This window comes from Rhododendron vialii, chromosome 1a, assembly GCF_030253575.1.
Source record: "Rhododendron vialii isolate Sample 1 chromosome 1a, ASM3025357v1".
Classification (NCBI taxonomy): Eukaryota; Viridiplantae; Streptophyta; class Magnoliopsida; order Ericales; family Ericaceae; genus Rhododendron; species Rhododendron vialii.
Window position 1 is genome coordinate 40,338,225 of NC_080557.1, and position 26,388 is coordinate 40,364,612.

The 26,388-nt window shown below is 39.4% G+C and overlaps 1 protein-coding gene across 2 annotated transcripts; it reads right to left on the reverse strand.

Annotated features, from left to right (window-relative positions):
- Positions 1–2,372: 2,372 nt before the first annotated feature.
- Positions 2,373–25,631, reverse strand: LOC131320410 (pentatricopeptide repeat-containing protein At4g21065-like). Of its 2 annotated transcripts, none has more exons than XM_058352154.1 (2): positions 23,608–25,631; positions 2,373–2,464 (listed from the first exon to the last, which is right to left on the reverse strand). In XM_058352154.1, exon 1 carries the CDS (start codon positions 25,540–25,542, stop codon positions 23,635–23,637), a length of 1,908 nt encoding a protein of 635 aa, XP_058208137.1. In that variant the 5' UTR covers positions 25,543–25,631; the 3' UTR covers positions 2,373–2,464; positions 23,608–23,634. The 2 variants fall into 2 exon arrangements, with proteins under 2 accessions (XP_058208137.1, XP_058207447.1); XM_058351464.1 differs by lacking the exon at positions 2,373–2,464 and adding an exon at positions 2,983–3,023 and having other exon boundaries at positions 23,598–25,631.
- Positions 25,632–26,388: the final 757 nt, after the last annotated feature.

The following is a 26,388-nucleotide window of genomic DNA, read 5'->3' on the forward strand; positions in this document are numbered from 1 at the left end:
ACCAAAAGAACATTTAGAATTGTGCATTCAATATATTTGATATAAAATCAATTTCTCTGTTGTAACTGAATGTACGGTTGACTTGCAACCGCGACACAATAATTACGATCAAAATCATTGATTTCGTTATATTTGTTGAAAAATAATCCAAGTAATTTTTTGGCTCGATAGGGTTTAGAAAGCCCTTTCATCGGCACCCAAATTCAATAGTAAAATGATTTTTTTTGTCTGATTAAGGGTCTAATGATAAGCGATCAACTTCATTCTTGTATCTGGATACATTGAATTTTTTCGATTATGCAGTTGTCGATATCTAATTTTGGTGACAATGTTGAATATCGTATGACTTAATATTCTAACAGTTATGATCGATCATTCTAAAAATATACTCGCTAACGACGTTTAGTTATGGTATGGTATTTTGCCGATTATAACTATCGTTAACTGAATATTCTAATTGAATTTTTTTATATGACACGTTGTGGGTATGAAAACGTTAATTTATGGTGTTGTCATGACAAATTTGGTTATATTGCTGAATTTATTGTTTGGTATTTTGTTGATTTAACTATCGTTAACGGAACATTCCGATTGAATTTTTTTCATACGACACGTTGTGGGTTTGAAAACGTCAATTTATGATATTGTCATAACAAATTTGGTTACATTACTGAATTTGTGGTATGATATTTTGCTAATTATAACTATCATTAATTGAACATTTCGATTGAATTTTTTTATACGATACGTTGTGGGTATGAAAACGTCAATTTATGGTGTTGTCATAACAAATTTGGTTATATTACTGAGTTTGTGGTTTGGTATTTTGCTAATTATAACTATTGTTAACTGAACATTCCGATTGAATTTTTTTTATATGACACGTTGTGGGTATGAAAACGTCAATTTATGATGTTGTCATAACAAATTTGATTATATTACTGAATTTGTGGTATTTTGATATTATTACGGAATATTTTAATCAATTTCCTTTGTTATGACAATTGTGGGCATGAAAATGCCAAGTTATGGTATTGTCATAACAATTATGATTTGTTATATAATTTGTAGTATTTAAATATATTTTCTTTTGATACAACACGTTGTGGTAAGAAAATGTCAATTTTAGGTGTTGTCATAACAAATTTGGTTATTTTACTGAATTTGTAGTATTTTACACATGTATTTTGTTTGAATATAACAATTATTGATTCTGGAACGACATATTTTGATTTTGTTACGGAATATCATATGTGTCAAAGAATTTTTAGTACGACTCATTGTGGTAAGATAATGCCAATTTATGGTGTTATCATAACATTTATGGGTAGCATTATTTAATTTGTGATATTGTACACATATATTTGGTTGGGGTACAAGTATTATGGTTTCTAGTACAAATAATTATGGTTACATAACAACAATATTTTTTAACTATGGGTAACCTACTAATGACTTGTTCAACAGGTAAATTTTAAAGTAGAAGTCGTAACTAGCATAAAAAATATGCATTAGAAAACCAAAAATCGTCATAATGAAAATCACAAATTGTCATAATTTAGACATACGGTATACCCTGTGTACCATAGCTTTATCCCAAACGAATAAGTCACAAAAGTTTGATGCGAAACAAACAAATGCAAAAAAAAAAAATTAAATAAAGACAAAAAAATAAGTCACGTGACTAAAATGCGGCCGAGTTTCTAAGAAAGTGAAGGGAAAGGAGAATGGACTTGGAGAGACTATTCCCACACCAGGTACTACAAAACGACATAAAGAATTCAATCCTCCTAGCTAGACATTATTGGTGGAATAACAAACATTCAATTTCTCTCCTTGAATCTTCTTCTTCTTCTTTTCCTTCTATCGCCGATGTTGCGACTTGTTAGGCCGAGTCTCAATTTCTGGTACTACCTTGGAATCATCTCGTCGCTGGCATGGGTTTTCTCGTTTTTGGCCATGGATTTCGTCAAGAAAAGGACCGGCTTCGTCGCAGTCCTCTTGATCTTGACCCTCGTAATTTCAGGCTTTATGAGTAACTTTGTGCTTTCGAAGCTCTATTTTTGGTTGCGAAGAAACGCGGAAACTGAGCGTTTCTTCTACGGCTACGAACGTGCCGGCAAAACTATCGGATATGTGCTTGTGTTCTTCGGTAACATCAGCCTCTATTACTATTTGGAAAAATCCGTTGCTTGCATGCTAACTTTTCTCTTTCTTGCCGTGTATTGTCTCTCCACTCTCTTCTGCATCCAACCGTACACAGATTTTGGGGTTCTAGAGTTCCTTTTGAGTGCAAGTATGAATCAGGCATTGAGTCTTTTCGGGATTCGTTCCTATTGGTCGTGGCTCGTTATAATTGCGTGCATTGGTATAGGCGGTATGCGGTATTGTCTAGAACCGGTGCATCCTCGCAGTGAAGAAACTAAGGATGAAGTGGTTCAACTTCCAACATCCATGCAACCTCCTGCAACTTACGGGACAGTGGATCCTTCACTAGATAGCACTGTATGGAAGTATTTAAGAGATAAGAATTATGCAAGTATTCATTGGAAGGTGCAAACTCCTACAAGAGATCATACGAAGAATTCCAATATCATAGATACGAATTTTAATAGGTCCAAAAAAGGACACAGTTGATCATGGGAATGTAATGACAAATTAATTATCATGTTACCTCAGATTTCTACATGGAAATCAACTGTAAATGAAACAGTGACTTAGAGCAATCCGTATTTTGACTTGTTTAGAACTTGTCAAACCGACATGTCTCGGATCATGCCCCATTACCAATTTCAAAACCTCTGTTTAACTTTCTGTTCAGTAGAAAGAAAGAAAGAATATTTTGAGTATTTGTGCAGGTCTAAAAAAAATATGAATCACCCTTATGCAGCCTACAAGAAGATTCTCATCATCCAAAATGACTTAAGATTTACTCCCTAAACTATGATGAGTCGAAATACAGTTTACCAATTCGCATGTGTGTGGCTTCAAGACCCTGCAACAAAAAGAACACAAGAAGAGACCTCCTAACCTGGGGAGGCTCAAAATGGTGAAACCGATTTGCATCTCGCACTATAATCAACCTCTTTGCAATTGCAGAGACGAATTTAATAAACGTATGACAATCCCCGCAAACCCTAAGATTCTTTGTAATTCTAAGAGGGGTTCCCTCAGGGGTGCTTATAAGCCCAAATGCAATTGCCTAACTTCTCGCTATGACTATACAACATTCCTTGCTTAAGTTCCTCACCCACATCATACAAAACAAAATTTGTATCAAGGACATAACCAACCAATTCCGACTTTTCAATCAACATTTCGAGCGCCTCATATATCTCTTTCGACCTACCATGAGTATGATCTCCAACGCTAAACCCATGGATCTTGTTATCCACCTCAATTCAAGTCCAACTGGGACTTTCGTATGTATTAAAAAATCTGAAGTAGGTGCAAATTTTCCCAATTAATATTAGGTGGGCGAATACTTCTACCATAATTTATACAAATGTACACACTTTATTTTTATAGTAATCCACCTCCTCAATGAACGGCTAGAATTATTATAATCTAACAGCCCACATTCGCCTTTTAGAATTTTTCTAAAAAATATGTTTCCTTCTTCACATCTCTAGAATATTTAAAAACTCTCCACAAAAGTCTAGCATATAATAGAGATTTTTACTATCTACATTCCAAAGGAAAAATGTACAGTAGTCCATTCTCATTTTCTATGAGTATTTTATTGAATAACATGGTTTTGCAAAAAAGGTTAGATAGTTTAATTAAGCACTTAAGAATGTCTAATTGAGATAGTATATTTTTAATAAACGATTAAAAGGTTAAAAATGACTTTGATTATTGAAGTGGGACCAATAATGGATTTCAAATAAAATAGATAATATTCACCCTATTTTCAGTTATTGACAAAATTGATATGCACGTAATTGTGTTAGCTAGTTGGCTTAACTGTATAAAATCAATATTATTTGGTTAAAGTAAAATTTAAACTACCAATTAAAAAAAAAAACTGAAAAAAAAAATGCAACAGGGGCCTTGCCCCCGACGGACCTAGGGTGGCTCTGCCACCGGTACCGATGACAAGTTAGTGTTCTCAAGTAACTTACCTACCCCACGTACGCTTCCAAACACACATTAACAACTAAAATTGCCATGCTGAACAGCAAAAAAAAAAATGTAATTGAAGGAGTTTGTCAATTACATAACCATACAAGTATGTCATCGATCGGGAACCAAGCTACGTATAAATCCTTACAAATTGCTCTCCAGAAGTAGAAACCACTTATTTCGTGGTTGTTCTGTATCCAAAGAACTTTGATCCAAATTTCGCAGTCTTTATTGGCTAAGCTCGAGACTTAATAAGCCTATATTGGAATGGATCCAAGTGAATTCCAAAGTCAATTATCCTTTTCATTTGTGGTTATTCTCTGGGAAATTTGGGAAAACCGTAACAAAAAATGTTTTGATAACGTTGTTATCTCAGTTACCGTGTCCACCAAGACTGTACTTAAATATGCAAAAGAAATCTCTATAGTTATTCAGTCTCTGCTGGCCAATGGGACCTCTTTCGGGGACCCGGGGCTCTGCTGTGCCATGAGGCACAGTACCCCCTACCCACACCCCCCACCCCCAAACGGTACAGTTATCGAGGAAAAACCCCACACACACAAACCCCCCCCCCCCCCAAACGGTACCGTTTTGGAGGAAAAAAAATCAAAAGATTTTCTATTTGCAATTCTATAGAGTAGAAACGTCATTATAAGAGCTTTAGAGATAAAATTTAATTATGTCTCTTTAGAAGAATAATATGATCAGAATAATAAGATCTTCACACTAGTTCAAACAGATTGAAAATTGGAGCAGTTAATTTTTTAATTGTATTTTTAATATATAAACAGTCTAAAAAATTAAGTGCTCCAATTTTTAATCTGTTTGAACAAGTGCAAAAATCTTATTATTCTGAACATATTATTCTAAAAAGACATAATTAACTTTTATTTTTAAGGCTCTAATAATCATATTTCTGCTTCACAGGATCCTAAATAAAGAACAGATATTTAATTATGAGAGTTCTAGATACAAAAGTTAATTATGATCCTTTAGAATAATATGTTCAGAATAATAAGAATATTCGCACTTGTTCAAACGGATTAAAAATTGGAGCACTTAATTTAAATTTTTTTAGACGGTTTATATATTAAAAATACATAACCGCTCCAATTTTCAATCCGTTAGAACCAGTGTGAAGATCTTATTATTTTGATCATATTATTCTAAAGAGACATAATTAAATTTTATCTCTAACCTCTTATAATTACGTTTCTGCTCTTTAGGATCGCAAATAGGAAGTCTTGGATTTCTTTTCCTCCAAAACGGTACCATTTGGAGTGACTGTGGGTAGGGGGTACTGTGCCTCACAGCAGAGCCCCCGCGTCCCTCTTTCAGCCCCCTAATTTTTTGGTGTCTTCCTCCCATAGTTGGCCGGTGTCAAGCTCAACATTGATGGTTCCTTTTATGAGTCCAACAACAAGACTGGATTTGGAGGGATTTTTGGGGACTGCAAGGGCACTCGGACGAATTAATAATCTACAAAAATTTGATGCAAAATTAATAAATGTAAAAAAAAATTAAATAAAGACAAAGTCCATATTTAAGTTAAGTTCAAGAGAACGGAGAGAATCCAAAGAAAGTACAACGTTTGTTTAAATTACCCAAAAATAATTGTTGCCCAAAGATCATCTGTTCATCCCTTTCAATCAAATGAAGTCAGTCCTCCTACTATGCAAATTGTTCAATGATGTTTTCACCTTAGAATCTTTGGCTCGCATTAACTGTAACAACTGATCACGTCAAATAGAGTTGGCTTGACTCTTGTGTGTGCGCATCTATAACGGCAATCAATTATAAATACGTCTAGTTCAGTTGATCAGGACTCTTGCATCTTATTAGGAGGTAATGAGTACGAATCTCTTCACCTACACGTAGGTATTCTTTCCTAGTTTCCTTAGAGGGGCTTTTCTTTTGTTTCTTTGTTTTGTCCCTATGATGAACTTATTTTTTAAATTGATTGAGTTGTGTGGCTTAATTATCTCATGAATTCTTACAATTAATGTAGTGTCTCCTATTTTGAACTTGTACTTCATACATGATACTTTTATAAACGATCTCTTGTATTTTGATTAAAAAAACCGCCATCATCAATCGAAACCCAATTGCTAATCAAATGAATATTTCACTGTAGGAAATAATACTAAGACCCCGTTCCGCTGAGCACTTTTTTCTTTTAGCATTTTTTTGTCCTCATTCAAATTTTTTTCGTGTTTGTTAGTATTGTGCTTAAACTTTTAGATTATTGACTCGTCTCGACGAGAAGAATCGAAAAAGTAAAAAAGAAATTCTTGTACCCAAATATTAAATAATCACTTTTAAGAAATAAAATAAAATAAAAAGTAAATTTTTTATACTTTTAAAAGTTGTAAAAGTCCTTTGTGGAACGGGAACTAAGTAATAACAGCACCCGAATTCAATCCTCCTAGCCGACTAAGTAATAAAAGCACCCGAGTTCAATCCTCCTAGCTGACTATACATTATTCAGGGTGATCTCATTTGTTACGTAACTAAGCCAAGTAAACACTCACAGAGTCACAGTCAATACTCACTACTCGGGCAAGAGCCAAGAGCACGGCGCGGTCTCCGGTCAGACGAAGGATCTTTATCAAGATTAACGAGTCTTGTCCAATATTTGCAGTTTTCCAAAGTGACCTATTAAAACCAAGAAACATAGGCATGCCCTCCATTCACACCAGAAATCTTCTAGGATAGACACAGAACTTAGCAAAGGCCAAAAACAAAAGGTAAAAGTGTTGAACAGACACACACATGATATGCGGATAAGAAACAGTAAAGAATCAACACACAGAATATACGTGATCCTCCAAACTGGATACGTTCACAGGAGCGAGAGCGGCTGTCGTTTTTCTTATTATCAGTATTGTATTAAGGTTTTTACACAAAGTATTTATATTCCATTCTATTCTAACCCTAATCCGGGTACACAGTCTTTTTTCCAAAATACCCATGTAGTCCGTACCGTACCGTGGGGGAGTAGCCCCTCCGCCTCCCCAGAGCCGGCTTATAGCCAAGGCGAGGGAAGCGAGCGCTTCGGGCCTCCGGAAAAAATTAAAAACGAGGGCTCCCAAATTTTTAGGATTTCTATATATATATATAAATGAATATATGGTCCAGAAAAAATTGCACTAGACTTCTTTACACAAAATAGGCTCAATTGAAATTTATGAGCCACAAAATAGGCCCAATTGAAATTTAGGAGCCACAAAATAAGCCCAAATTGTGGAATTATTCATTAGAATAACTAATACATTAAAAAAAGAAAAAGAAAATAACTTAAGGGTCGGCAGGAACTAGCAAGGAAGATATAGCCAATCAAAAAAGATCAAAAAAGAAAAAGAAGATATAGCCGATCATAAGGAGTAAGTACGGCAGGAACTAGAAACGCTTCATGCTCGAGGAGTCGAAGGGGAGGGAAGACAACAACCAACGACTGTGGACGGAAAATACTTGCACACGGAATTCCTAGAGGCCTCTCTTTTACTATCTCCAACTCTCCACCTCTACCAAGTAAGTTTAAATGGATTGGCTATGTTGTCTATCGAGAAGGAGTTGGTGAAGCAGCTTGACTATGGAGACTTAATCAGTGCGTTTGCAGCAAAAAGTGTGAGAAGAATAATTTTCAAATGATGGATTTTGAGATATTGTAATAGTTGCATTTTTTTTGGGATAATTATATGTTTCTATTTTGTAATGGTAAATCTTTTGTATTGGTTTTTTTTTATGACTCTTTGTAAATCACTTTTGTATGAAAAATATAGGGTGGCCTCATTCAAGAGGTTCGCTTCGGACCTCCAAAACTTATGAGCCGGCCCTGCGCCTCCCAGCCAGTGGCGGAACCACACTAGGGCAAGCGGGGTCACGCGACCCCGCTGAGTTCCAAAATATCCTTAGAGCAGGTATAGTTTTGAGGAGTATTTAGTAATGTTGTCCCGAAAGATAATATTTTTGCCCTGAAAATCCCAAAAAATTATATGTATGGTAAATATTTGACCCCACTGCAATTAAATCCTGGGTCCGCCCCTACTCCCAGCCCACTCCACTGAATCATCGGTGATGGGCCAAATGCCGTCACTCCGCTCCGCTCCAACATCTTTCTAGAAGTACTTCTTAGCATCTCTTCATATTAACATATGAGCCACAAATTCTAACATAAAGGATCCATGCATGCAAGAATGTTTCATTTTCAAGAACAAGTTAACAAAGTTTCTCATATCAATAACAACAAAAAATCGATGGACGGAGAAGTGAATCTCATAATGGGTTATTGAAAGCCCAATTACTAATAATTTTTTTGAAAACAGAGCATTTTAAAAATGAGAGAATTTTAGGTCATCCTTACACCTGTACACCTCCTAAGGCATCGAGATTAATCAATCCATGAATTGCAGTTCTTAGAACTTGATTTCTATGATATGAGAAAACAGATAGGCATGCATGCCGCATGTCCTCAAGGAAAATCTGAGTTTAAGGAAAAATATAAGTAGCAAAGAGCAGCTAGCTTATATAACCATACCTTTGCCTCCGTTATCAAGCTCAGCACAATAAATCTGGCAAAGCACCTCACTCCATTCCCACACATCTACAAGAAGGAAAGAGAACTGATCTTGTGAAAACAGAAGTGCAATCAATGTCAAAGCAAAATAACCAACTCTACTTGCAAAAAAATAAAAACAGTGGTCCAAATTCCAATGGATATCTCAAAGAAAAAGAAAAACACAGTGTGAAAGGATTACCCCGGATCACACGGGTAAGCTATCTTGATCGTAATTCTGGGATTCACACTGTGTTTTTCTTTAGATGGAACAAACTGTGATTTGTCAACCTAACAACATTAAACATCCAGCGTCCAAACATCTGATTGTCGAAAAAGAGAACCACCAAACTGTGAAAACTTTATATCCAACTCAAAATCAATTGGTAATGGGTGGAGAAGTCCCAACATTAGATTAAGTGATCACTCATTCCATTTTCAAGCAATGTGGGACTATATGGGGTCTGTCATGTGCATGTAGCATGTCAATCATCGTGTCAAAACCATGTGAAATTTTTTTAAGGTTGTTGAGAGAGACAATTGTTGAAAAATGTCAATTTATTTTCACTAAGCAATAAGTTGTAGATAGAAACGACTTGTCAAATGCACTGACCAATAAGTTGTAGATGGGAACAACTTGTCATTTATAATAATTGTTAGTGAAAACATGACCAAACCAAATAACGTAATCAAGAGATTAATTAGGGCCCGTCTGTTTGGGATGAAAATGTTTTCCCCAAAATTGACTTACGGCTGAGAATCTAGTAACTCAACCTATCAGTCTCTCTCTTCAAATTCAATCTACGCCAAACACCACCCCCTCCTCTCTCTCTCTCTCTCTCTCTCTCTCTCTACACATACATAATTCTCTTCCGTATGGAGTTTAAATTCTTTCAGGTGAAAACTATGGGGTTTCCACCACCCATTGCGGACCCCATCGTGTGATATTTTTAGTAATTTGAACTATTTATCTTGTAGGATTCACAGAATAGTATGTTGACTCAAAAAATCATATTTATCGGATATCAATAGGTACATTAAAATTTTAATTTAATTTTATAAAATAGACGGTCATGAATTGTTTAACTTTAAACTTATCTACCATTGATTTTGTAAACCAAAATTCAATTTTTTATATACCTATCCATGTCTAATAAAGCTGGTTTTTCGCGAAAATATATTACTCTGCGAGCTCTACAAGATGAACGATTCAAATTATTGAAAAAAATACACGGCAGGGCCCACAATTGGTGGTGGTGGAAAACCCATGGTTTCCACCTAAGGTGGAGAGAATTTATACTCTTCCGTATGTATAGATGGAAACAGTATACATAAAATAAATTAAAAAATCAAACAACAGCCAAAAGTAAAAGTTGAAAAATTATTTTCCACGTAAAATATTTTGTTTTATACGTACAATGTTTGACATCCAAAGAGCCTAACACATCAAGGAATTGGCCTCTAGTACTCAATTGACGCCGGAGAAGAAACTCTTCCCACACCAGTTTGTATTGGCCTCCAACCAATTGACGCGCAGAGTCGAGAGAAAGAATTCAATCCTCCTAGCTAGACATTATTGGCCGGTGGAATAGCAACCATTCAATTTCCCTCCTTGAATCTTCTTCTTCTTCTTTTCCTTCCATCGCCAATGCTGCGACCTGTTAGGCCGAGTCTCAATTTCTGGTACTACCTTGGAATCATCTCGTCGCCGTCATGGGTTTTCTCATTTTTGGCCATGGATTTCGTCAAGAGAAGTACCAGCCTCGTCGCCGTCCTCCTGATCTTCACACTCGTAATTTCAGGCTTCATCAGTAACTTTGCGCTTTCAAAGCACTATTTTGGGTTGCGAAGAAACCCGGAAACCGGGCGTTTCTTGTACGGCCCGAACGTGCCGGGAAATATGCCGGATGCGTGTTTGTGTTCTTCGGTAACATCGGCCTCTATTACTATTCGGAAAAATCTTTTACTGTCTCTCCACTCTATTGTGCATCCAACCTTATGCGGATTTTGGGTTTTTAGAGTTCCTTTTGAGTGCAAGTATGAATCAGGCGTTGAGTCTTTTCGGGATTCGTTCCTATTCGTCGTGGCTCGTTATAATTGCATGCATTGGTATAGGCGGTATGCGGAATTGTCTACAACCGGTGCATCCTCGCGGTGAAGGAACTAGGGATGAAGTTCAAGTACTCCCAACATCAGTGCAACCTCCCGCAACTTACGGGGGAGTGGAAAACAGATGGGAAGTATATGAAGACCCCTCCCTCGAGGTAAGCGTGCATCCTCGCGGTGAAGGAACTAGGGATGAAGAAGCGGAGGTTCAACTACCAACAACCGCGCAACCTCTTACAGAAGAGTGGGAAAGTGACACTAGATGGGGAAACGAGTTCTATGACTTGAACGGTCCATATCTCGAGGAGTAGGAATATCATGAAAAAGAGTAATCTTAGAAGATAAACAAATTGCAAACAAGTGCAGATTAAATTGGTAAGTGTTTCTTCATCTATTGTGCACACAGATTTAAGTCATATATATTTACTTCTACGTACGTACGAACGTGTTGTTCCGTGTTAATTATTGGGATGAGCTTTTCTTCATTAGCTCCTCTTTCTATAAGTTGCTGAAATCGATCTGTGATGAAAGAACTAGAAGAAAAATGTTGTCTTTAATTTTGATCTCCGGAAGTTGAAAAAAGGGGTTTTGTTTCTTTGGAATTAAATTTCCTTGCGCTGGAGTACTTGCAACTTGTATATAAAAGTGCAGAAACAGACAGACTCTTTAAAACATGAAATATGGATCAGGAGAAATCACTTTCTTGGAAGCTAAAGTTGATTGGTTCATGCTAATAATACTTGAACCATGCATGTTACTGGGTAAACATGGTTTTTTTGAGGGGGATAATGTTCCTGTATGCCAAAATCACCAATTAAAAGGTGAAATAGCTAGTTGCTCAATATATACCATTTGTGTGGAGAAGGTAGTGGGCTAGCTAGTGTAAAGGATAAGGATAATAATGTTGTTACTTAGGATAATTATCATTCTTTCAAGTTGTTAGCTGTAGCTCAGGATAGAATATATTTAGTTTTTGAAAGTTTCAATTGTAATCCTTATCTCATTATTGTAACTTATTTATACCTGTGGACTTGGCTAATAAAGTTAAGTTTTTCAAGATACAAGAAATATCAGCTCTCTTTATGGTATCAGAGCAAAAACACTCCAACGAGTAAAACCGATCCTTTTTTTTTTTTTCCTTTTATCCTTTTTCCATCTCCTTGCTTTTCTCTTCATGGCTGACAAACAAAAACCAACTTCTTCGGGAGAAATCATTGTCAGTTCAACACCTCAATCAGTGGTTTCCAACCAAGTTTTGGTCTCCATAAACGCTGCTGCCCAACTCCCTCTCAAACTCACATCATTGAACTATCTCTCGTGGCGTGCGCAGTTCAATGCCCTTCTCATTGGGTATGACCTCATGGGCTATGTTGATGGCTCTTATCCATGCCCGCCAAAGACAGTAGAAGAAGCCGCAAACCCGGCCTACACTTTGTGGCGGCGACAAGATCAACTCTTGTTGCATGCAATTTTTGCCTCTGTTTCAGAACAAGTGACTCCTTTGCTTGCCTCCGCCACCACCTCGTATGAAGCTTGGACAAAGCTCACCAAACTTTATGCCAATCGCTCTCGCTCTCGGGTGATGAGTCTCAAGGACCGTCTAGCAACACCTCGTGACTCCAAGCCTATGGCTGAGTATTTGCAGACTATCAAAACTACCTCCGATGAGCTTGCTCTCATTGATGCACCTGTAAGCGAGGATGACCTCCTCCTCTACATTCTCAATGGCGTCGGTAGTGAGTTTAAGGACCTTGCTGGTCCTCTTCGCGTTCGCGAATCTGACATTTCCTTCGAAGAACTTCATGATAAGCTTGTTGATTATGAAGCCTTCCTTCGGAAAGAGACAGCCCAATCCACCCCTCAGGTGATCACCGCCAATTCCACCCATCGCTCAAATAATTTCCAGTCTCCTCGCGGCTTCACAAACAATCGACCGAGTTCCCAAAATCGGTCCCAAAACTTCAAGCCTCGCAACAACCAAGGATCTAACCCCAGCCATAATCGTCGCCATGACCAGCCACCAAGCCAAGGCTACAAAGGTGGTTACAAAGGATTCTGCCAACTTTGTGATCAACAGGGTCATACCGCCAAACGGTGTCCACGTGCTCGGCCACTCCAAACCCAAGATCCTATAGCGAACTGCACCGGCACTACCCGTTCCACACCCCACAATTGGCTCATTGACTCTGCCGCCTCCCACCATGTGACCACCGATCTCAGCAACTTATCCATGCATTCCGAATATGACGGCCCTGATAATATTATCATTGGTGATGGTTCAGGTTTGAATATTAGTCACATGGGTTCTACTAAGCTTCCTACTCCCTCTCATACTTTTTCGTTATCCAATGTTTTGTGTGTTCCTTCCATGGAAAAAAATTTGATTTCCGTTTCTCAATTCTGCAAAACTAATCAAACTTCCATTGAATTTTTTCCATCTCATTTTTCTGTGAAGGATTTGCGCACCCGGGAGACTCTCATTCGAGGCCCGAATAAAGATGATGTGTATGAATGGCCAAAGTCCGTGCATCTCTCCAAAATAAAGCCGTTAGCTATGGTTGGTGTTAAGGCTGCCTTGCATGACTGGCACCAACGTCTCGGTCATCCTTGTGCTCGTACTCTTCACCATCTTATCAAGCATTTTTCCTTGCCGTTGTCGTCAAGTTCTCAACCTTTCACCTCATGTAATTCATGTCAGTGTAATAAGAGCCACAAGCTCCCTTTTAATTTCTCTTCTCTTAAGAGTCGTGGTCCTCTTGATCTTATTTACACGGATGTTTGGGGTCCGGCTCCTGTTCCATCCATTGATGGTTATCACTACTATGTCATTTTTGTTGATCATTTTACGAAGTATATTTGGTTTTATCCCCTTAAGCGTAAATCTGAAGTATTTACCTTATTTCCCACATTCAAGGCACTAGTGGAAAATTATTTTAAAACATCCATTGTATCCACTTATTCTGATGGTGGGGGAGAATATCAAAAACTTCGCAACTTTTTTGCCTCCTTTGGCATTTCTCATTTATCCACCCCTCCTTACACTCCACAACATAATGGTTTGGCTGAACGACGTCACCGTCACATTGTTGAAACTGGGTTAACTCTTTTGCATCAAGCATCTCTTCCATTGAATTTTTGGTCTTATGCTTTTCAAACAGCTGTTTATCTCATTAATCGGCTTTCCACACCAATTTTACCAAATACAATTTCACCATTTGCAGCCCTTTTTGATGATTCTCCAAATTACAGCAAATTACGTATTTTTGGTTGCTTGTGCTATCCATGGTTAAGACCTTATACGCACAACAAACTTGAACCTCGGTCTCGCCCATGCATTTTCCTTGGTTACTCTCTCACCCAAAGTGCGTATAAATGTTTTGACCCATCTACTCAGCGCATTTTTATCTCCCGTCATGTCATTTTTGATGAGTCTATTTTCCCTTTTTCGACACTTGACTCCAATCAACCCCAAGTCACCTCCAGCACTATAGAAACATGGTCACCCAGTTCTACTACATCAGCTCCATCCACCTTTCATGTGCCCGTCATGCATGGCTCGTCTACGCACTTGCCTAAGCCGATTGAGAGTGCACCCTCTTTGCCCTCATGCTCACCGTCTGTGCCTCAGAGTCCCCCTACCCATACTATAATTCCTAGCCATATACCAATATTTTCTGCACCAAATATTGCCCCCCATGGCCCACAAACCAATTCTACCCCCCCAAATTCCCACAGCTCTACGTCTCATTTGGATAACATTGTCCAACTGTTATCTTCACCTTTAAATTCTCCAACCAAATCCCCACCAAAACCTCATCCTCACACCTCTACTTCAAATTTGAATTATAATACTACAAAGAGTCCCACTTTATCCCAAACTTCACATGCTCTATCCTCCCAACCAAATACCCATTTGGAATGCATTTCTCCACATTCTCCTCCTACCCGGCACCTTCAAAGTCCAGCCAGTAATAAGTCCAAATTACCGCCAACCCAAGGGTTACACTTAATTGTGGATTTAAATTCATCTCCTGCTCCGAAAAAACCCCCAACCCGAGCCCATTCCATGACCACCCGATCTCAGAATCACATCTTCAAACCCAAACAAATACATGCCACCACCAAACACACTCTACCCGAACCAGTAGAACCCACATGTGCCTCTCAAGCTCTTCGTGAACCCCATTGGCGTCAAGCCATGTCAGACGAATTTAATGCGCTGATCCGAAATGGTACTTGGGAACTCGTTGCTCCAACACCATCCCAAAATCTTGTGGGATGCAAATGGGTCTTTCGGATTAAACGCAAACCTGATGGGAGTATTGATCGCTACAAAGCTCGATTGGTAGCGAAGGGGTTTCATCAACGACCTGGTATTGATTACACAGATACTTTTAGTCCAGTTGTGAAACCAACGACAATTCGGGTTGTCCTATGTCTTGCCATTACTCAAGGGTGGCCACTTCGCCAACTTGACGTTAATAATGCTTTCCTCCATGGCTCTCTCTCCGAAGAAGTCTATATGTCTCAACCACCAGGATTTATTGATTCGCATTGTCCATCTCATGTTTGCAAACTCCGCAAGTCTCTTTATGGCCTCAAGCAAGCTCCGCGAGCATGGTATACCGAACTACGTTCGTTTTTGCTATCATATAACTTTATCAATTCCAGGTCGGACACCTCTTTGTTTATATATCAACATGATGGAATTCTAGCCTATTTCCTTGTTTATGTTGATGATCTTATTATAACTGGGAGTGATTTGAGTTTTATCTCACGGTTTATCGCTGCCATTTCTCATCGATTTTCTGTTAAGGACTTGGGAGACCTTCACTATTTTCTTGGGGTTGAGGTTCTTTCCACTCCTAAGGGGTTGTTTCTATCTCAACATAAATACATTCATGACCTCCTTGCTCGGACGCACATGGACAGTGCTAAAGCTGTAAGTACTCCGCTGCCAACGAGTGGGTCTCTCACCCTGCATGACGGCTCCTCGTCAACTAATGCCAGTGATTACCGTAGTGTTATTGGGGCTCTTCAATATCTTTCCATTACGCGCCCGGATATTGCTTTTGCGGTCAACAAACTGTCCCAGTTTATGCACAAACCCACTGAAATGCATTGGACAGCGGCGAAGCGACTCCTTCGGTATCTCAAAGGCACCATCTTTCATGGCCTTTTTCTCAAACGTCAAGCTACTCCATTTTTGCATGCATACTCGGATGCCGATTGGGCTGGCAATCATGATGACCGCACCTCTACCACTGCCTACATCATTTATCTTGGTGGTAATGCCATCTCGTGGAGCTCTCGTAAACAACGTTCAGTTTCGCGGTCATCTACTGAAGCTGAATACCGTGCAGTGGCAGCCACAGCTGCTGAGCTATTGTGGCTACAATCCTTACTCGGTGAACTTGGTGTTTCTCTCTGTTGGGAATGCCTTGTTTATGCCTTGTATTCTTTAGTCCCACATTGGTTAACTATGTTGCTCCTATTCATGTAGCCTATTATAAATAGGGCTTTTGGGGAACTTCTATGGTATCCTTTTGGGGCTGTCATATTGGTGGCCTTTCTAGACGAGTTACGGATCATAGCCGGCTCTTTGTATCTCTTCTTCACGTTGGTTAGTGAATCCTCTCTCTCCTCGCCCGTGGACGTACCCAATTTGGGGAACCACGTATATCTTGTGTCTTTGTGATTTCTTGTTTAGTTTTCAATTTCTCGTTCTTAGCTTGCATTCATAGCGTTCGTTACAACAAACTGGTATCAGAGCCTTAGGTTGCAAAAACTAGGGTTTCGTTTCCGATTGTGGCTATGGCGGCTAAATTTGAGATTGCGAAGTTTGATGGGCAGAGCAGCAGTTTCAGTCTTTGGAGAGTAAAGATGAAGGCTCTGCTAACCCAACAAGGATTGCACAAGGTTTTGTTAGGCAAGACTAGTTCTGGAATCAAAGAGGAAGATTGGGATGATACGGATGCCAAAGCTCTGAGTTCTATTCAGTTGAGTCTGGCAGATGACGTTCTTCGCGAGGTGGAAGAAGAAACTTCAGCAGCAGGAATTTGGCTGAAGTTGGAAGGCATATATATGACGAAGTCGCTCACCAACAGGTTATATCTCAAACAACGTCTTTATACGTTTCGTATGCGAGAAGGTATACCTGTTAAAGATCATTTAGACGAGTTCAACCGTATTATTATGGATCTGAAAAATATTGATAGTAAAATTGAGGATGAGGACCAAGCCCTAATTTTGCTATGTTCTTTACCACTTTCGTATGAGCACTTTGTTACAACCCTATTGTATGGCAAAGACACGATATCCATGGAGGATGTTAAGGCCAGCCTATATTCGAAAGAATTGAGGAAAAAAGTGTCAGGTGAGGGTGATGCACATGCGGAGGGTTTGTTTGTTAGGGGAAGAACAACAGAAAGGGTGGAGTCGAGTAATAGGGGAAGATCCAGATCATCAGGTAAGAAGAAGGGAAAGTGCAATTATTGCAAGAAACCCGGGCACTGGAAAAGTGACTGTTTAAAACTCAAGGAGAAGGAAAAAGAAGACCAGAAAGGGGGTAAAGTAATTGCTGGAATTGCTGAAAGTTCAGATGAGTCAGATAATGTGTTATCAGTTACAGAGGGCGATTCTCGCTCTAATACCGAGTGGGTTCTAGATTCTGGATGTTCATACCATATGTGTCCGCATAGAGAGTGGTTTTCTACTTATGAGGCAGTCAATGGTGGTACAGTTTTGATGGGCAACAACATGGCCTGTAAGACTGTTGGTTCAGGAACGATTCAGCTTAGGATGCATGACGGTATTGTTAGGACTTTATCTGAGGTTCGACATGTTCCAGATTTGAAGAAAAATCTTATATCCCTGGGTGCTCTTGATTCTCATGGTTGCAAATTCCTCGGTGAAGGTGGAGTTTTGAAAGTCTCAAGGGGTGCATTAGTACTGATGAAGGGTCAGAAGCGTGGTAACCTCTATACACTCCAGGGCAGTACAGTTATAGGTGCTGCAGCAACGGTTGCTTCATCCAAGGTTTCAGATTCAGACTTGACTCGTTTGTGGCATATGCGCCTTGGGCATATGAGCGAGAGGGGGATGACAGTTTTGAGCAAACAGGGTTTGCTATGTGGCCAGAAAATTGAGAAACTGGATTTCTGTGAGCATTGTGTCTACGGCAAGCAGTGCAGGGTAAAATTCAGTACAGCTGTTCATCGCACCAAAGGCACGGTGGATTATTTTCACTCGGATCTTTGGGGTCCCGCAGAGGTAACTTCTAAAGGTGGTTTTCGATATTTTATGAGTATTATAGATGATTTCTCTCGTAAGGTTTGGGTGTATATGTTGAAACATAAGAGTGACGCTTTTAATACATTCAAACAGTTTAAAACTTTGATTGAGAATCAGACTGGTAAGAAAATAAAACGTTTGAGAACTGATAATGGTATGGAGTTTTGTCTTGGCGAGTTTGATAGATTTTGCAGTGATGAGGGCATTGTGAGGCATCACACAGTGAGAAAAACCCCTCAGCAAAATGGTGTGGCTGAACGAATGAACAGGACTCTTTTGGAGAAGGCACGTTGTATGTTGTCCAATTCCGGATTGGGCAAAGAATTTTGGGCTGAAGCCGTTTCCACAACATGCTATTTGGTGAACAGGTCTCCGTCGACTGCTATTGAGTGTAAGACTCCGTTTGAGGTATGGTCAGGTCATCCGGCTGATTATTCTGTGTTGCGTGTTTTTGGGTGTCCAGCTTACGCTCATGTGAATGAAGGTAAACTGGAGCCACGGGCCAAGAAGTGTATTTTCTTGGGTTATGCAGCAGGTGTCAAAGGGTACAGGTTATGGTGCTCTGATGATTTGAAGTTTTTGATCAGTAGGGATGTGACTTTTGATGAAAATTATCTGATTAAGGAGTCTAAGCAGGTTGATGATACAGTTCAGGAACATAGTGTTCCAAAGCAGGTGGAGTTTTTGGGTGAAGCTTCCGACTCAGGGAAGAAGCACATTGAGAAGCCAATTGAAGAGGAGTTCAAGAGTTCAGACACAGAGGTTGATGCATTAGTTGAGCAACCACGCACTATTGCTAAAGATAGGCCAAGGAGGGAGATTCGGCCTCCTGAAAGGTATTCGGCTTATTCTGAGATGGTGGCCTATGCTTTATCAGTTGCTGAGACAGTTGAGTATGAAGAGCCTTCCAGCTATACGGAAGCTATTTCGAGCACTGAGTCTGCACAGTGGTTTGTTGCTATGAATGAGGAGATTGAGTCTCTTCAGAAGAATCAGACATGGGAGTTAGTAGAACCGCTGAAAGGGAAGAGGATTGTTGGATGCAAGTGGATCTTCAAGCGCAAACCAGGTATTCCAGGGGTAGAAGACGCTCGGTTTAAAGCTCGGCTAGTGGCGAAAGGATACAGCCAGAAGGAAGGTGTTGACTACAATGAGGTATTTTCACCAGTTGTAAAACATAGTTCCATTCGCACTTTACTTGCTATTGTTGCATGTTATGATCTTGAGTTAGAGCAACTTGATGTCAAAACTGCGTTTTTGCATGGCGAGCTTGAGGAACAGATTTATATGCGTCAGCCTGAGGGATTTGTTGTTTCTGGTAAGGAGGATCACGTTTGTTTACTTCGTAAGTCTTTGTATGGCCTCAAACAATCCCCTAGGCAGTGGTATAAGCGGTTTGATACTTTTATGATAAGCCAGTCATATTCTAGGAGTGAGTATGACAGTTGTGTGTATTTTCGAAAACTTCCAGATGGTTCATTTGTTTATCTACTATTGTATGTTGATGATATGCTTATTGCTGCCAAGAGTGTGTCAGAAATCAACAGGTTGAAACAACAGTTAGGTGGTGAATTTGAGATGAAAGATTTGGGTGCAGCAAAACGTATTTTGGGTATGGAGATTTGCAGAGATCGAGTAGCTGGCAAACTATTTTTGAATCAGAAGTCTTATGTTCTTAAAGTGCTTGAGCGCTTTGCCATGCAGAACTCGAAGCCAGTCAGTACCCCTTTGGCAGCACACTTTCGACTTTCAGCTGAGTTGTCACCACAGTCGGAGGATGAGGAGAAGTATATGTCTCAGGTTCCATATTCGTGCGCAGTTGGGAGCCTTATGTACGCCATGGTATGTACTCGTCCTGATATTTCACATGCAGTTAGTGTCGTTAGTCGTTATATGGGGCGTCCAGGAAAGGCACATTGGGAGGCTGTGAAATGGATACTACGGTATTTGTGCGGAACTGCAGGTGTTGGTCTATTGTTTGGGATTGTCAATTCTGGTGATCATGCTGTTGGTTATGTTGATTCGGATTTTGCCGGTGACCACGATAAGAGGAGGTCTCTGACAGGTTATGTCTTTACTCTGTCCGGAAGTGCCATTAGTTGGAAAGCTACTTTACAGGCTACAGTTGCGCTGTCTACAACAGAAGCGGAGTATATGGCCATTGCTGAAGCTGTGAAGGAGGCATTGTGGATGAGAGGTTTGCTTTGTGAGCTTGGTCTTACACAGGGTGTGAGTTCAGTATTTTGTGATTCGCAGAGTGCTATACATTTGACTAAAAATCTGATGTATCATGAGAGGACCAAGCATATCGATGTCAGGTATCACTTCGTTCGGGATATCATCTCACAGAAGCAAGTTGAGGTGAAGAAAGTGGGTACGGCAGATAACCCAGCAGATATGTTGACTAAACCGGTTCCGGTTGCCAAGTTCAAGCATTGCTTGGGCTTGCTTGGTATTTGCAGTTGATCGCCCCTCGGGGGCATTTGGCGAGTGAGAGGTTAGAAGGGGATAGCTATATTTGGTGATTTGGTTCGGTGGAATTCAAGTCAAGGTGGAGAATTGTTGGGAATGCCTTGTTTATGCCTTGTATTCTTTAGTCCCACATTGGTTAACTATGTTGCTCCTATTCATGTAGCCTATTATAAATAGGGCTTTTGGGGAACTTCTATGGTATCCTTTTGGGGCTGTCATATTGGTGGCCTTTCTAGACGAGTTACGGATCATAGCCGGCTCTTTGTATCTCTTCTTCACGTTGGTTAGTGAATCCTCTCTCTCCTCGCCCGTGGACGTACCCAATTTGGGGAACCACGTATATCTTGTGTCTTTGTGATTTCTTGTTTAGTTTTCAATTTCTCGTTCTTAGCTTGCATTCATAGCGTTCGTTACAACACTCTCACCAAAGCCCCTATAGTTTATTGCGACAATGTTGGGGCCACCTACGTTTGTGCTAATCCTGTGTTCCACTCTCGCATGAAACACATCGCAATTGACTTCCATTTCGTGCGTGATTTGGTTTCCAAAGGCCTTCTTCAAGTCTCTCACGTTGCTACCGCAGATCAACTTGCTGATGCCCTGACCAAACCACTGTCTCGCCAACGTCTTTCCCTTCTACGGTCCAAGATTGGTGTCTCCGATGGGAGCCCCATCTTGCGGGGGCGTGTAAAGGATAAGGATAATAATGTTGTTACTTAGGATAATTATCATTCTTTCAAGTTGTTAGCTGTAGCTTAGGATAGAATATATTTAGTTTTTGAAAGTTTCAATTGTAATCCTTATCTCATTATTGTAACTTATTTATACCTGTGGACTTGGCTAATAAAGTTAAGTTTTTCAAGATACAAGAAATATCAGCTCTCTTTAGCTAGCACGTAGAGTTACATCAAATTGTGCAATTCCTAAAACTGGACGTGATACGCTGAAACTTTAGCGGAGAGGTTATCGGTGATCGGCTTTGTTCTACAGTATTTGCTAGTAAGAGGCGAGTCCTAGAACAAATGACAAAAGAACAATCTGTTAACTATGGAGAATTTCAGTTGATTTTGTATATGAGTTTAATTGTGGATTAATTGAATTCTTAAAATGCATGCTAGGTTCTGAGGCAACGAGACATCCTCCTCCTTAGAGAGAAGTCTTCTTGCGGATCCATCGAATCAAGGTGAGTGTTCCGTCTCATCTCAAACGTAAAGTTGAAGCCTATGAAAAGTTGAACACCGGAGCATCAACATACAACTGGCAAGGAGCGGGAGGCGGGCAATTTTGATCTATAAAACGAGCACAATTTCTCCCATTGTAGAATGACATGAATATTCATGTATATAAGTGTCTTTTCCCGGCAAATGAATCACTAAACTTTAGTTTTTCTGCAAAAAAAAATTGTCAAATGAACACTCACAAGAAAATAGATTTCTTTTTCCTTTATTTCATTTTACTTAACTTTTCCTAAGAATAACTTTCCGGTACAACATTCCTGGCAACTGAACAGAGCCTTAGAGAATCCGCTAGAACAAATTCCTGGACCTTTTACAACAACCATGCGTAACACTAGACACAGAAACAAGGAATACCGTATTGGAAACTTGTTCACCAACAAAATAACTGGAAATTAGGAACCATGAACAGAAAACCAAGTGTTGGCCCAGCCGTAGAAGTGTATGAGTACACAACAATAAAGGAATTTGGATGGATCATAATAAAATGTGCAAGTCTGTAAACAGGAGAAGAAGGAAGATGCAAGAAAAGAGGAACAAGCTTCCGTTCAACAATTATCACTTCAGAAGATTACAGTGCAATTCAGAACAAAAACTCACTGAAAATTAGTTAGTACAAAACAAAATTGAAGACCAATGACAAGATAAATAAATACTTCCAAAAAAAATAAACTACCAATCTTTTTCCAAAACAGTTATCTCAGAAAGCACCATAGTAGTCAAAATTGTTGTTGCTTACGTAAATCTCAAAGTGTTTTTCTAAGAACCTAATTCGTATTTTTTGGTATTGGCATCATTCACTTTTATTCTTACCCTGCTAATTATTTTGGCCCCACAATGGAGAAAACTTTTCCCGTGACACAGAATCCTATGCTTTTGGCCGGATCACTTTTGCAAAAAAGTAAATCTTGCAGGAAAACTTAAAAATAAGTTTCTCACTATTTTCCTGCCAACTGAACACTACAATAGTTATGGAAAAGTTGATTTTTCCATCATTTCCTGTACTTTCCTAGCAATTGAACGAGGCCTAATCGAACTATCATTTCAATTTCTTGTTTCTCTCCCTCGATTGGGGGTCTTTAGTTCTCTTTATTTTCAGCAGTCCCTCATGAACTAGTACGATTAAGTTGATATCCACTTTCAAACAAAACTATGGCGTACCCAGAGCATGAGGTTCCTCCGGTCTAGGAAAGGGTCATAAGTCCCTATTACACCCTGCCATTTCTGACCTCTTTGATTTACACAGTCTTACCTTTAAAAAATTTTAAGGGGTCAAAAATCATCATACTAGTACCGATGAATTCTTGTCGGTTAGATGATTTAGAGGACTATTTTCAAAAAAGAATCCATAGATAAGACATCCACCACATTGATTTTCCATGTCGAAGTTGAGATGGTTTTTTTTGGCTAGACAAGAAAAAATTTTATTAACTTGAAGCGAAAATACAACGAGAAAAAAGGACTTCATGTCGCCTTATGGATAAGAAAAACAAAAATCTAAATCTACGCAAATGCCACTTAATGATGGGAGTGAATTTTATTGTCCATGGCTCAATCTTAGAGACTAACTTTCCAAGGCCATTGAATGTTTCAAAACCTCTGTTTAACTTTCTGTTCAATAGAAAGAAAGACTGCTTTGAGTAATCGTGCAGGTCTGAGAACAATATGAATCACCCTTATGCAGCCTACAGAAAGATTCTCATCATCTAAAATGACTCAGGATTTACTCCGTAAACTATGATGAGTCGAAATACAGTTTATCAATTCGCATACACATCGTCAATGATGGCCTCAAGAACACAAGAAGAGACCTCACCTAACCTGGGGGGGGGGGGAGAAATAAACCAATCACCAGTAGTCCCCACAAGAGCAAGCACCTTCCTCGAAATGGTGAAACCGATTTGCATCTCGCACTATAATCAACCTCTTTGCAATTGCAGAGACGAATTTAATAAACGTATGACAATCCCCGCAAACCCTAAGATTCTTTGTAATTCTAAGAGGGGTTCCCTCAGGAGTGCTTATAAGCCCAAATGCAATTGCCAACTTCTCACTATGACTATACAACATTCCTTGCTTAAGTTCCTCATCCACATCATGCAAAACAAAATTTGTATCAGGGACATAACCAGCCAACTCCAACTTTTCAATCAACATTTCAAGCATCTTATATATCTCTTTCGACCAGCCATGAGTATGATCTCCAACGCTAAACCTATGGATCTTGTTATCCACCTCAATCCAAGTCCAACCGGGATTTTTTTTCAACCTTCTATGAGTCATTAGTTCTCTAATCTTGGCCACATCTTCCCACCTACCCGCTTTAGCATAAATATTAGAAAGCAATACATAGTGTCCTGGGTTTTGGGACTGTAGTTCAAGTAGAGATTTTGCAGCCTTTTCTGCTAGCTCTATACGATTATGAATCCTGCACGCCCCAAGTAACGCACCCCAAAGCCCCTCATCTTTTTCAACACTCATATCCTCAACTAAATTCAAGGCCTCATTTAGTCTCCCAGCACGGCCCAAGAGATCGACCATACACGTATAGTGTTTCACATCCCGTCTCACAAAGTGATCCTCCCACATCGAGTTGAAAATCCGGAGACCCTCTTCGACCAAACCCGCATGACTACATGCATACAACAAAGAAACAAAAGTAATCCTATTTGGTAATACACCACTTGTTAACATCGAAGGGAACAATTCAAGAGCTTCACGGCCTTTCCCATGATACCCATAAGCCGCAATCATTGCACTCCATGTTATAACATTTTTCTCTCTCATCTTGTCAAAAATCTCCCTAGCTGAATCAAGGTTCCCACACTTAGCATACATGTCTATCATCGCCGAACCCAGGATTACATCCAAGGAGAAATTCCTCCTCCATATATACTCATTCACAAGTCTAGCCTTGTGCATAGCTCCCATTTTTGCACAAGCATTCACAACAGTCACCATAGCGACCTTATCAGGTATAACATCTTCTTCTCTCATCCTATCAAACAATGCTAATGACTCGTTAGCATTCCCACACTCAGCATATGCACCAATCATGACAGTCCAACTCACAAGGTCTCTTTCCGGCATTTTATCAAACAATTGCTTTGCATCGTCAATAGCCCCACATTTCGCATACATGTCGACAAGCGCAGCCACCACAAAAGGATCTGAATGCAACCCAAATTTGTGAACAACATGATGAATCAATCTACCCATGTTTATATCCATTGTATCTCTACAGGCCCTTATCACCAATGGCAATGTATAGTTATCTAAGCACTCCCCAGATCTAACATACTCTCTAAATGTCACAAAACAATTCAAATAATCACAAACCCTGGCAAACCCACCAACCATTACACTCCAAGAAACTGGGTCTTTCTCTGTCATCACACCAAACAAGGAATGAGCATCAATTGCAGCTTTATGCTGCACATATATGTAAAGAAGCTTGTTTGCAAGAGTAACGTTATGGAGCAACAATCCATTGACAGCCACTTGGGCATGAACTTGTGTTATTTGGTTAAGATTTCTACACTTGAATAGTTCAGAAATGTAGTGTTTTGAATCCAAAGAGGGAGGAGATTGAGGAATTGAAGTTTCTGATTGAAGGGTATTGATATTTGTGGTGGTTTGAAGATGGGCTTGATGTTGGGTAATGGGATCCACCAGGGATATAGCAGGAGAAGCAGAGAACAGGCGATGGATTTCATGGGCAGATAAAAGGAAGCTGTGGTGTTTGAATTTGAACATGCCAGTAGTATATAGGTGGGACTAACGTCGAGAAAATGGTACGGGTTGTTACTTGTTCGTGACAGAAAAAATGGAAGGAGAAGACCGAATTTTTTATCGCGCAGGAAGGGTGATTTCGATTCGGCTCGGGGTGAAATTTTCGAAGACCAATTTAGTTCAGTCCAAATATTTTCAAGACCGATTCCGATCGAAATGAAATTGAGTTTGGTTGGGTTCGAGGTGGGATTGGTTCGGTCGGTCCGCCCGAAATATAAAATTTCCATTTAATTTAAAGTATATATATATAAAATATATTTAATTAATATTTTATATTTTTTTAATGTATAAAATATATAGTTGATAGGTTCGGTTTCATCCTGCAAAAATTCCAGGAAACTGAGACCGAACCGATTTCGGTTCGGTTCAATTCGGAAAATTTTCGTCATCACCCCGATTGAAAACCGAACCGATCGGTCAGTTTTTTCGGTCCATTGGGTTTTGTAACAACGCTATTGCGCAGCTATTCACAACCCACTATTTCCTCCTTGTTCGTTTCAGTATTTGGGATTTTAGATTCTCCCTCTATGCACGATCTCCAATAAATTTGTTTTCAATCATTACTCGCATTTCTCTCTCCATTCAAAATCCAAAATCAAAATACCGAAACAAACAAGCCCTAGAACTTCAAAAGGATGTACATTAAATTACAGCAATGGTTGAGCATTATCCACCTAGAGAAGTTCAGAGTCATAAGTCAACTCCTAATTTCTCATCCTCTGTGGTCAAGAAGAAAAAAAATTCGGCCGCATCCATTAAACACTTTGATGGTCGATATAATCCTGGATTGTAATTTTGCTGAGGCGACTT